Raw genomic sequence first — 12,724 nt, 5'->3', positions numbered from 1 at the left:
TGCCTGAATGAGGCAGTGATTAATTTGTTTCTAGTTTGTTTGCATTCCTCTTTTCCAATATATTTCTCATCAAAGTAATTAGAAAGACAAAAGCAACCACTATTAAGCTGTATCAAATTAACACATTTTAAGTCCAGCCTATGAAGTGCCATAACACTATAGGCAAATGGAAATACTGTGTGGCAAGTGTAGCTTCAGTAAAACAGTCCAAAAAAACTCAGTATCATATTCTCTTGATGTTTGTGGGGGGTAATTGGCCATCATCATGCCAGCTCACTGCAAATGGCAATTTTTGAATCCAAGTTGCCAGCCCAAAGACATTGATATTTTCACATAAAGAACTAACCTGGGCTCCATCTCTCAACTTGAGGATGCACTCCATAGTGTTGATGGTGATGACTACAGGCTCTGAGCCCAGCTTGGTCCAGGGTACGTGGATACGCAGCTCATGGATATGGCCACTCATGAATGTAAAGGGCAGCTTTAACTCCTATGAATATGCAAAGACATGAAAGATGGAATCACATAGCTATACAACTATTAAATATTTTGTACTATAGTATTACATTTGCAATGCAGACATTATGAGGGCTTGATATAGCTACTTAGGCTTCAAGAACATTTAGATCCCTCACCGATCATTCCAAGAGCCCTTTGAAATCAATATTTGAAGAGGAGAGGACAATAAAAACAACAGCTACTGATTACATATTGGTCATGCTTTTAAAGAATGTCAGATTTTCCCAGAGGCAGACGAATCACTGTTGTGCATCTTGAACTACTATGCGTGAGAATGAGTCCCATGAAACCTGACTGCCTACACGCAGGCTTCACATGCCTCCTATTTAAGTCTAAGCCAACAGACTTAAAACCAAACACATTTCTGAGGAAAAGCTAGCATGAATTTACAGTACATCTTCTCAGTAACAAAATGTTTCAGTCAAAATTACTCTTTGTATTACAAAGATGATTTCCAATTGCACATTTTAAAAGAGGTACTGTCTAAATGAAATGCAGTAAAATAAAGGCAATGGGAGAATAATTGCCAAGGATTTGACATAGCATTACACATCAAAATCCTAACACAATTCCCACTGTCTGTTTACTTCAAGATACTTCCAAGAAGAACTTTCATCACATCATCTCAGAGGGGTTAGGCAGTGTTTTGATCTGTTCTTCCGAAGCAATCAGAACACACTCAGAGGAAAAAAACTGAACTTATGGCTAACTGATCTAATCCAGACATTACAAGTGTAAAAAAAAGAGCACAATTGTCAAAATAATACAGTTTTTTCTGATTCAAGTAAGGGCAATATATCTTGACTACACTGTATACACTGCAGCTAAGATGTAGATATGACTGAACCAAAAATATGAAAATGCAGCACATGCTTGTCCTCTACTCCTAAATTACTTTCAAAAGCTTTTACTTTATTGTATATGCATTTTGTGTTTTATGGGAGTGAAACAGCTTAAAATCTGATAGCATTGTATAGACATTAGCAATGTTAACAGTGTCATGTTTACATGGTTAGCTGCTTCTTCTGTCTGAGAACATTAAGTGGGCATGGTTATGAAATCACTTTAGTTAATATTTCTTCCACTGGCTGCACTGAGCACAGGCTCATAAGTGTCATCCATCCAAACCACATGGTCTTCCTACAAACAGTATAACCACACTGACTATTATAGTCCATTGAAGGTATAAATATATCTTTCACCCTAGTATGTTTTGTCTTGGGCTTGTAAACAAACATTCAACATACGGTACCTGTTCCAGCACATCCAGCTTCAGGTCCAGCTTGCTGAGCACTACATCTCCTCCCCAGAGAGACAGCTGCAGGTCAGATGGCTTCAGATTCTTGATATACTTGTTTACATAGCTCATGAGGAGTGGTGTGACATAGGACTCCAACATGTTGTCCCTGTGTTGAAAAAAAAAAAATCAAACAAAACAGTGATGTAATTTAACATTGTGTTTATCTGTACTTTCCAGTATTACACTTTGTTTTGTCATTATATCTCAAATATACACCACTGCATTTAAAAACCACCGAAGGAAGCTGGAAGTGTAACTACATTTGGCAGGTTTTTAGCTAGCCGTTAAAGACGTTAATAAAAAATCCTATTCCTGTTGGATGCAGTTCAAGTTTTACCTAACTTCGTTTGACAAATTCAGCTGGTTAGTTAATTGTAAGTTAGTTGGGGTCTGCATTAACTTGCTCACTCATCTAAATTTGTGTGACTTGCTAAAGTGGAAACGCCAGCAAAAGCTATACTACCCATTTCCAAGTACTTAGCAATGTAAATACGGTACGTGTTTTAAATTAAGCAGTGTCGTGCTATGCTGTAAAAAAAAACTACACGTACTGCGGAGTTAGTTAACTGAGCTCGAGAGACTAACTAACGTTATACTCTCCTGTCATTTAGCCTACGTTATACACACCACATCAGCAAAGCAAATAAGCTAAGCTAACAAAAGGAGTCGTTCTAATTCCATTTAAGATGGCAAACGTGTGGCCATAGGCAAAAACAAAACAATCCCCTCCTTACTCTGTCCTCACTTGTATCCTGCAGGAGTTTCTTGAATTTGACGTCTAATATAACCTATTCATCTCATTAGCTAACGTTAGCCATATCACTGAACAGCTTCGACATAAACGTGATCAGTAAACACCAGCGCGGCTTCCGTATGATGGTGTTGCCTTTTCGTCCTGTAGCAAATTTACGCTTCACGGTTTAGTACACGTGTAGGCTACGACTTAATTGAATGGCGATGGTAATTTAGGAGTAGAGGATAAGCATGTGCTGTATTAGCATGTGATACATGAATGGTTGACGTGGTATTTAGAGGACAGATTTCGGAAAACACTAAAAATAAACCCATGAGAATACCAAACAAATGTCATACGCACATTGTCTCCTCTCAATTATGCAAAACTGTGTGCCATAATGTCAGAGAAATTTACAAATTAAACAGTACTACATGGCTTGTGTTACATCACGTTTACCAACCGTTCTTAATCAAAAGGTGCGTGTTGCCATAGCAAAAGTGTCTCTGCGTAATAATGATTTACGAAGAGAACGTAAAGGTATCCTTCCACGTGATATTAGTAATTAGCTTTGCACGCCCCTAGCCCATATATGGTCGTGGTAGCTCACTGCTGAGAGACAGTAAGCAGCTTAGTGTCAATGTGTACGTTGCTTTCCCTTGAAATGTTTGCGTTTTAAACAAAAGACTGTGCTTCGAGCGCAAAGCAGGTTTTACTTCATTCACTTCAGTTACTGAGACCGAGACCTATTGAAATTAATAAGATAGTGAAGGCCGTAGGAGGAGCTTTGCACAAGTGACTTAAGTGGTTTCTTTACACCTCATTTTAGGTCTGATCTTAAATGATCTTGATCTAATCTGATCTCAAATTTGAGATGAAGTGTCATAATAACGTTATGTTACTTGAGGCACATGTACATACATCTGTAGGCTACTGTTATTGAGATATAGAACCTACTGGAAATTAAAATGCAGTGTGAAATAATATAGATAATGAATACCGAAGTAAAAGACTATTTAAAAAACTAAATAATTTGTCATGGTGTTCTTTTGTTGGCCTAGGATCATGTTTGCCTTTGGAATAATAAAATCTGGCTTATTAAACAAATATAATCTAAATAACGGAGTTAGGTTGCATCTTTACTTCACAATTATATAGTGGGCACACCCTTAATCTCTGCGGCTGAGGGTTTCTTTAGCTATCAGATCTTTATCCCATTACACTTTAGTTTATGCAGTTATAACTTTGTGTTGCCACTGAGTTGTTTATAATAGCAAGGAGGTATAGCACTTTCTACTGTTGAGCACATAAAAAGATATAACCTGCACAAACAAATAAATCCAGATGATTGTAGTTTTAAAAAGGATTCCCCAGGTCGTGGCAATAGGGGCAGTGTAGCTGAACTCAACAAGTGAATTTTGTCCCTGTCCACGGAGGGTCACAAGGAGACTATTTTAAGCGAGAGCGGCAGTGAGTAGTAGAGCTCTGTGTCCTCCGGTCAGGGCACGGTTTGCGTTAGATTCCAACGCCTGGGAGCAGATTTAGGTGAAAGTGGAGTCTGGCTCCCCGTGGCTATTTGCTCCCCTTTACCTCAACCTAACCTTAACCTTACGCCTAACCAGTCGTGTCTTATGATGCTTAGCCTGACCCGAATCTTACCAGTTATCTCTGCCTTCTCCCAAGGCTTGGAATGTAAAATTTACTGTCAATGCAGCCTCTCCCCCGCCAGCTAGATAAAGCTTGAGGACACAGTCCACATAGGCCGATGAGGTTGGTTATGAGTCTGTAGACTCTTTGCCAGCTGTGAGCGTGCGTGCGTCACTGTATGTGTGCAAGCGCGAATTTTGTGGGTCCAACTGATATTCTATTTACAATGTGATCCATATAAAATTTGTGTTTTTATCCTCCAGGATAATATTTCCGATGTGAACAGCTTAAATTTGAGTTATAAAATAGACCAACTTAAATTTGAGTTATAAAATAGACCGACTTGGCGGACAATTTCAGGTTTCCCTTTTGGTCAAGGACTCAAAAAATGAAAACGAACACAGAAGAGTAAAGGGGCTCGTAGCCCATTTGTATAAAAATATACCAAAGTGTTGTTCCTCTGTGGGAGGACTCCAAAATGGTTGAAAACGTTCATTCTTACTTGTCGCCTCCAGCATTATGTTCTAAAGGTATATTTGGGCTTCGGAATTTTACTATTTAAAGTTTATTAGAATTTGCTTAACTAATCTAATCTGTTTAGCACAAGATAATTCAGACTTTAATAAAAAATTTAGGAGGAACATTTTCAAACAACTAATTCCTAAATTATTATTATTATTATTATTATTGTTGTTGTTGTTGTTGTTGTAAATTTGAGCTGGCTGGAAACTTTGTACCCTGATGACTTTGCCAAATAGCCTGCAGTGCGTAATAAACTGGGCCGTGGTTAATGGCCTTACAGCAGCAGTGTGCGCCTTGTTGCTATTATAACCACTTGTTCGAGACACTATTTTGAGCCCATTAAATATAAATACTATTTTTTCAAGGAATGAATTGCACTGTCAAGTGAAATCGGATTTTAAACGTGTTTTCAGTAGCCAGCAATATTGAAATCATGCAACAACAGACCTGAAGGCCAAGGAGCACTGACAGACATAGCAGAGGAGGGAGACCGCAGCTCTGACAGTTCATATTCAGAGTCAGTTTGGTTCATTTATTGTCCCATCAAAGGTTAGTTGGATGAAATCAAAAGCTTGGAATTTGTATGTACTTACACAAATCTATCCATGACAGCCAACGCGCTCATCATTCCCTCATGAACCCGCTTCTCATACAGTGTAAGTAATAAAACAATGATACAAGCATCAAATTATAGCTCAAAAACATTTCCTTTTTCATTTGTAGAATTGAGTTGTAGGCGTATATAGACCTACTACATGTGTGTACATTGGTGTAAGACGTTATGAGTTTAGTAGCGGTTATATTTATGGAGAAGTATATTAAAGAAACAGCTGAACATTTAGTGCATGTATAATAAATCTCGATAATTTGTCTGACGTCTCATCTCGTTGGGTTAAACCGCAGGTTTTGCTTCAGTCGCATTGCTGCTCAATTATGATATCAGAGGTGATGCAGATAAAAACGTGATATGGCTGCTAATGCGGCTAATATAATACCAATCAGCCTCTGTATAGACTCTAGACATTGAAGATAATGGAGCTTAATAATCCTAAGCTTTACAATAACACTGACAGGTGAATGACAGATAGTGTTGTAGGCCTATAGATAATAAATACATGATCATCGTTTTAACAAAGAGTTGTACAGTTGTAGTCCTTATAATTCTCATATTCTTTTAATCAACTATCACTCACAATGACACATATAATTCTGTTTATGAGATGATTTACTTCAGACTTTAACCTAAAGACGTCCTTGGGACTCTCGTGATATCTGCTGGTTTACTGTTTTTTAAGGCAGCACTAAGCCCTCGATGCATGCAAACATGTAGACAGTCAACTTGATGGCAAATATGACTTTTGGGGTAACATGGTGTCTCATGTTTCAAGTCATGGAAAACAAATGAAAACAGAACAAATGAAAATGTATCAAGGAAGTGTTTATTTCTAAAATACAATTTAACATACTTTAAACTTATGATTGCTTTTTTGGACAACTTTATATTTGTAAGGCCAGAAAAGAAAATAAAAAATAATATTATGTACATGGTCTTTATATTTACAGGACATGTCCATGGCTGGAGAGCTGGACGTGGCCACGGCTCCACTGCTGTCCCACACTTGCGGTGCAACCAATCCCACTCAAATGTGCTGCAGTAAACAGTTCCTGATTTGGAGACTGTTTAAGAAACAAAAGAAGTCTCTGGCTTGTCTTCCTGCGTTTTGTCCATTGTTATCTCATTGTCTGTCCAGGCTAGTAGTCCAGATGTGGGCTGTGCGTCAAACTGTGCCGTCGCAAGTCACAGTTGCGCCGAAACACCTTTCCGCAGCGGCCACAGCTGTAGGGCTTGATGTCTGTATGGGTGAGAAGGTGAGTTTTCAGGTTACTTCTTTGATTAAAGGTTCTTCCGCATGTGGGGCATTTGTGGGGAGACTCCTGTTTAGATTTAAAGCAAGCAAAGGATTATTCCCTTTAATTGTGTAGAACATCTATCAGTTACATCTTTCACCCATCTAAATTAATCCACAATAATTCTCATTAAACGTATTTATGTGTTTCTCACTCGCATTCTTGTTTTAATTTGTTAACTGGCCAGGCGCAGTTGTTATACGAGACTTATTCATATCCCCATGCATGGTGAATTATAATCATAACGCGTCACATAATTTAGTGATCATAACATCAAGGTGAATACAGATATTTTCAGCTTACCTGCATATGTAGGGTTTTATGGACAGCTAGAGTTCGAGACTGACAGAATCCCTTCCCACATTCTTGACATTTAAATGGTTTTTCCTTGGAGTGGATGTATCTGAAAAAAGACAAAAACCACATTTAATCAAACGTATGCTTGTGCATAGGTCTGCTCGAGGCTATTACAAAACCCCAGAGCCATAGGGCGAAAAATCTTTAGGCTACTGTGGAACTTATGAGTGGTAAAAGTATTTTAGCGCCCTCATGGAGAAAACTCTGGGAACAGGCCCCTCTCTGTGTTTCAAATGAATACGATGTTTTTAATCGCTAGTTCTGAATAGGTTAATTAGAGAAATAAATATAAATGTGACTTTAATAGCATGCAACCTCGGGAATGCTGCTGGGAATGAACCCTTTCCCCTCAACCCAGTGCGTGATTAATACAGCATCTGCACGTAAATCTGTCTTACCTGTGGTCTCTGAGATGATCTTGTCTTCTGAAGGCCTTGTGGCAAATATCACAGGTATACGGCCTCTCATCCGTGTGGGTCCTCTCGTGAATGAGGAGGTTGTAGGACTTGGTGAAATGCCTTCCGCAGAACTTGCAAATAAATTCCTTTTTAGTCTTGGAAGGGAGCCTGCCCCGGGTAGGTTTTCTGTCCGGGGACAGCTTGCTCAGCTCAGAGATGGTTCCCCCTAGTCCCGATGCCAACTTCGCCAGATCCGCAGCTTTCGGCGGGTCCTCCTGAGTGGCAGCGAGGGCCAAGTTGGCGAAGTCAAACCTCGGCCTGTCTTTGTGCAGAGAGGGAACGCCGTGCGCAACGCCGGCTTGTTTTGGATGAAAGAGCTGCGCTGCTGTGAAGGGTATCGCTGGGAAGGGAATCCTGGGGTCCATCAGACCCTGTGCGGCTGCCATCTCTGTGATTGTCGACCTCAGTCCTTGGATATGCGGGTAACCAAGAGTCCAGTGGTTCATGTGCATGGTCTGCACCGCACTGAGGCCGTACAGTCCCTGCAGCTGATCAGCGGGGAAAGTGTTGACGGCCTGTAGGAAGGAATAGTTTGTGAGCTGCAGAGCAGGGTGCAGGGGGATCGGAGCGTGTAGGGCTTTGCTCCCCATCTCGACTTGGACCTCTGCAGAAGACGCGATGAGAACCCTGGGGATAATAAAATAATAGTGATAATAAATTAAAAAATAATGATGAGTGCTGTATGTAAATGCCACATAAACGGTAGAGGCAGTAATTATGTGGTTAGAAGAAGGCAAAGCATGACCCTCAGCCAGTAATTATGATACAGCAAAAACCTCCTGTTTTCCTATACGCAGGTTTTATACTCGAGAGGTTTTTATGCTTTTTTATTTAACACGATAGCGATTATCTCACAGAAAAGATGTCCGCCTACAAGGTGATTATTCTCCTCCAGCGTGTGAAAGGGGGCAAAGTAATTGCTTTAATTTCTAACAATTAAACTAAGCTATGGAGCTAATTAGGTACATGCACTGAACAACCTATAAAGGTGCATTAACACTGTTCTATACTGATAATGATTTATAAAACGTTTTTCATAACCCACTTGGAGAAAACACATTTTACGCTTTAGCAAAGTTTGTCCATGAAAGTGGAAACAAGCTTCAAACCAATTTTATAAAGCAAATCAGTCCTCCAAAATGTAATTAAATTGAGTGCAAAACGACTCATATGACATCGATTAACAGTGTAAATGAGATATTCAGTTCAGTCTAAATAAAGTACTAAATCTCACACAAGCTAATTGGAGGAGCTGGGCTGCTTTGTTTTGATGGATTTAGTGTTTCACAGTGAAAACAAGTGCGCTGTATGTAAATTTGTAGATGGTTGAAATTTTGCCAGTACACATCAAGTAGCCTGTGTTATTAAGTGCACGAACATGAGTCAGAGCAAAACACACACATGCTGACTGTTAACCACAAGAAGAGGTTCTTTAATCTTTACTGGAAATGCATGTTTTTATTGTTATGGCTGCGAAGCCACTCCATTTTATAGGCACTAATATTTGAGCTTTTAGGTCTATATTTATTTATGCTCCATGTTTTTGTATGGGACGGGTTTCCCCTGGGGAAGAACATGGCAGTAAATAACCTAGAGGAATTCTAACCTACTTTCATACAGACCAAGCTTAGGTTTAATTAAACTCGGAATCCTATGTCCACAGCGTGGGACACATGAGGTGAGCTGACGGGGCTTGGTTCCCTTTGGATGTGGGGATGACAAATGATGTTTTCTCATGCACAAAAAGTCCACATGTACGTTCAAGACTATACGCACGGGGGAAACGGCAGTGAGCCAGTGGTGTGAGGCGAGCTGACCTTTAGATCTGAGACGGAAAACAAGAACAAGCTACGTTACTGTGTTTCTAAATAAATAAATGTAATAAATGTAAATTCGTTTTTTAACAGATCGAGCCAAATCACATTTTAACATAACTCTTCACACAACCTGTCGAACCTGAAAGGTGGTTTAGATTATGGTACTTGGGGCTTGCAGAGTGAAAATCCTCCTTAGCCAGAGGGAGGCCCGTTTATTCCAGTCAGGTCGTCCCATTTATTTCACAGATATATTCTGTCTACTTTGCTTCCCTTTCACAAACGGTAGCCGTAGGGTTACACGTAATTTTGCGCAGGTGCAGCAGCTACACAGGCACTTGTTCTTTGCCCATGTGTACAACTTTGTTCAACCTGTTCTTCTCTCACTAACCTTTGGACTTCATTTACACTTTGACAGCAGCCTACGTGCATTGTTACACTATTTGAGTCCCTGTCAGTTTTCTTTTTAGGAACAGTTTTTATATTTCTGTAAATTGCGTCTGCAGCTGCGAAGGCCACTGCGTGTTTAACAGTTATGTGAGGACAGAGACCAGTGATGTTCAAACGTGAGTGAGCTATGACTTCAAGCTGGTGACCATCACGAAGCAATAATCACCTTTGGATAGATTTTAGATTTTTCTCCGTGAACAGTTGACATTTTTAACTAGCAATCTGATCGCGTTGGTTTCTAGTTCAAACAGTAAACGTTGTCTTTTCTTCGGGCAGAAAGTTCTAACAATTGAGCTGAGTGAGACTGGTTCCTTTCCTACAGAAGACTGGCAAACCCTGTCAAGCACAATCTTACCCCAGTAAATAGCTGCGAAAGGTCCTGCAGTATGTCAGTAATCCACAGTAACTATAGAAGCGACTAGCTCCAAAAAAGCGCCGCTAAAAGTTTCCCAAGTTCCAAGTCCATGAAACTTTCATGCAGCCATGCAGCCAACTCTGATGCCTCGGACGTGTGCAGAGATGGGACAAGTTGTGGAAAGGGACGAAAAAGTTTGGAAGAGAGGCGGCAGCAGCGTGGGAGCCTGGTCCGGAGCTAGGGAGGGAAGTGTGCGCAAAGCGCACCGGTCCTTCACTTTTCAGGGCTCCGGGGCTCCGGCGTGCTCAGCCCGCCCTTCGACACGCCTCCACCCCCCGTCCTCTATCATTAACTCCGTGTTCCTCCTCTGTTTATTTGTGTTTGGATAGCAACTAAGGCTCCGGACTATAGCAGAGAAGCGTGCTCAGCTCAACCTGCCTCCTCTGACACATTTCATGTACCATATATCCAAGGCTGATGCCCTCTTTTGGAGACGTGTTTGGAACCGCAGAAGGAAACCCCGCTCGTTTCTTTTCCCTCCAACTCCACGATTTTGAAAACGTGCTTTTGGATACCTAATCGGATTACAAGTTGCTTTTGTTTTTTAAAACCATACTCCCCATCTGTGAAACTGGAGGGTACAAGCAAAACCACCACATTAAAACGTATTAGTTCACTGATGTGGCCAGGAGCAAACAAACAAAAAAAAAAAAAAAACACGTTTGTATTTGCTGTATTCTTCTAACAATAAGCTCCCCCCTACAGCTTAATAATGAATAAGAATGAATGTTTTTCAAACCCATAAATAGAATGTCCCACAGCCTACCTGGACAGGTTGCCCTGTGGTATTTAGGCTCCAGCTAAACAGGCTTGTTAGCACAGACATCATCCCATATGTCCCATCTCAGTGGAAGTGCCTGTAATATGCTGATGGGCTAAAGCCTATATGTTGAAGTCATCCTTCATCTGCAAAAATATCTTCTTCGTTTTTGTAAAATGTATTTTATGAGAATTGACAGGGTTTATGAAATGAATTGAACTGTGGTTTGTTATTACTGCTACACAGACAGAAATGTCAGCAGGCTTTTATTATATTAAGATGTTTACCTAGTTTTTCTATCCAAACGTAAGTCACTGTAAAGCCCACTGGATAGTAATGGAAAGGAAATATTTGTGCTGTATGGTGAAACATGTCTACTGATATTTCTCTTTTAGAAACGTTCACACGGTCTGTTTTATTTTACTTTATTTTATTTTATAATATATATGTGTGACAAAATGACTTTGAGAAAATGCTTGTCATGAATATGCAGTTCCTAAATGCTGAGCGGGACAGTGGAAGGAGTTTTCACTTGTTGCAGTGTTAGTCTTTGGGTTGGTGTCCAGAATGAAAGTCTGCAGCGCCGCCTATTGGGACTTGAACCAAATAACAAGCTCTTTGCTCTTCCACTGTTTGCGGCTTGACACAACGCAGGCTGTTAGAACCACTTATCTTCTGTCGAACTCGCTGAAGCTTTATTCAATAGTTTTGCAAAAATATGGAGAATTCATTCTTTTAAAACAATGAGAATAATGAACCAAAAGCAGATCGGTCAAAACTCTAACAATTCAAATGGAACTGACTCGGGCTCAGTGGAGCTACTCATCCATCCTGGCCTTTAAAGCCAGCGTTAATAATCAAATGAGTGCAAAGGGCCAGAGGTTTCCCAGTTCCTTATGCGAGATAACAACCAGAGCAGTTGTCGAAGATGTTCAATCTATCCAAAAGCTCACTACGCCTAATTTTCGGTTTCTTTGAGCTGCAGAACATTTTCTGCACACAACATGCTTGTGGTTTTCGTTCGGTTTCATATCACCCATGCCTCTATGTTCACTGTCAAAACACTCAACAGTTGCAGGCGGGTTAGAAGACACACAAACCCCTACATTTTTACATTATAGATGATGGCGTTTTCATATCCATTTCACTGTGGAAACGGATAATAATGTATATCGTGTTTGGTCCGTGGAAAAAAAGACCATTCAAATTGGCTGCAGTGTTTTACACTAATACCTCCTGGGCTTGTCTATAATAGAGTCTCAAATAATTACATTTCCATTTACCAGTGCAATCCACATTGTCGAAATTCATCACAATCTTACAAAATATGTGAATTATTTTCTGCAGGAAAATATAGACGTCCTGTTGTAACTATGAGCTATTAAAAAAGAAATCTACAACGAACATACACTTTTAATTTAGGCCTATAATATGGACATTTTTGTGGTATTTCGAGGTTAATTTTATGGGTAAACGATTTAGATTACTTATTTCTACAAGCTGTGTTTTTACCCCAAGAACATCCCGACAGATATAACACTATATAGATGAACACACAGTACTTTAGTGTTTTTGTTCAGGTATAATTGTTTTTAAGGTATGTCTTAGGTATCATTATTAGGTTCATCGCGGCCAGAGAGGACTGTGTAACATTATCTTGCTTGGAGTCTTATTAATGTTTTATACCGGACATCTTTGTTGTGGCCTCTGGTTTTTATTTTACAGTCATAGCAATTAGCGCTGTATTACTAGACTATATTCTTTATAGTATTACTAGAGTATATTCTTTATAGTATTACTATAGTATATTCTTTATAGTAGAGTATATTCTTTATAGTTCG

The 12,724-nt window shown here is 39.8% G+C and overlaps 2 protein-coding genes across 11 annotated transcripts in view; both read right to left on the bottom strand.

Annotated features, from left to right (window-relative positions):
- The window catches only part of vps13b (vacuolar protein sorting 13 homolog B), a 360,621-nt gene extending 357,475 nt beyond the window's left edge, over window positions 1–3,146 (bottom strand). For 2 of the 9 annotated variants that reach the window (XM_020606756.1, XM_020606755.1), the window contains exons 1-3: window positions 2,916–3,107; window positions 1,772–1,925; window positions 347–490 (exon numbers count right to left, since the gene is read on the bottom strand). In XM_020606756.1, coding sequence (XP_020462412.1) covers window positions 347–490; window positions 1,772–1,925; window positions 2,916–2,917 — 300 coding nt within the window. In that variant the 5' untranslated portion in view covers window positions 2,918–3,107. The other 7 variants (XM_020606753.1, XM_020606747.1, XM_020606748.1 and 4 more) reach the window with 7 other exon arrangements.
- A 3,024-nt stretch (window positions 3,147–6,170) lies between these two features.
- Window positions 6,171–10,347, bottom strand: osr2 (odd-skipped related transciption factor 2). Of its 2 annotated transcripts, none has more exons than XM_020606761.1 (4): window positions 10,064–10,347; window positions 7,385–8,071; window positions 6,933–7,032; window positions 6,171–6,656 (listed from the first exon to the last, which is right to left on the bottom strand). In XM_020606761.1, exons 2-4 carry the CDS (start codon window positions 8,032–8,034, stop codon window positions 6,474–6,476), a joined length of 933 nt encoding a protein of 310 aa, XP_020462417.1. In that variant the 5' UTR covers window positions 8,035–8,071; window positions 10,064–10,347; the 3' UTR covers window positions 6,171–6,473. The 2 variants fall into 2 exon arrangements, with proteins under 2 accessions (XP_020462417.1, XP_020462418.1); XM_020606762.1 differs by having other exon boundaries at window positions 6,174–6,574; window positions 10,064–10,335.
- Window positions 10,348–12,724: the final 2,377 nt, after the last annotated feature.

This window comes from Monopterus albus, unplaced genomic scaffold (genome assembly GCF_001952655.1).
Source record: "Monopterus albus unplaced genomic scaffold, M_albus_1.0 scaffold81.1, whole genome shotgun sequence".
Classification (NCBI taxonomy): Eukaryota; Metazoa; Chordata; class Actinopteri; order Synbranchiformes; family Synbranchidae; genus Monopterus; species Monopterus albus.
The sequence above is the reverse complement of the archived record's forward strand: the minus strand, read 5'-3'. Positions and strand labels throughout refer to the sequence as shown.

Excerpts from the sequence above, each read along its gene's own strand:
- osr2 (XM_020606761.1), bottom strand. The coding sequence starts at position 8,034 with ATGGGGAGCAAAGCCCTACACGCTCCGATCCCCCTGCACCCTGCTCTG. Across the intron at positions 7,033-7,384 it reads GATCATCTCAGAGACCACAG|ATACATCCACTCCAAGGAAA; the intron begins GTAAGACAGATT and ends GTCTTTTTTCAG. Across the intron at positions 6,657-6,932 it reads ATAAAACCCTACATATGCAG|GAGTCTCCCCACAAATGCCC; the intron begins GTAAGCTGAAAA and ends AAATCTAAACAG.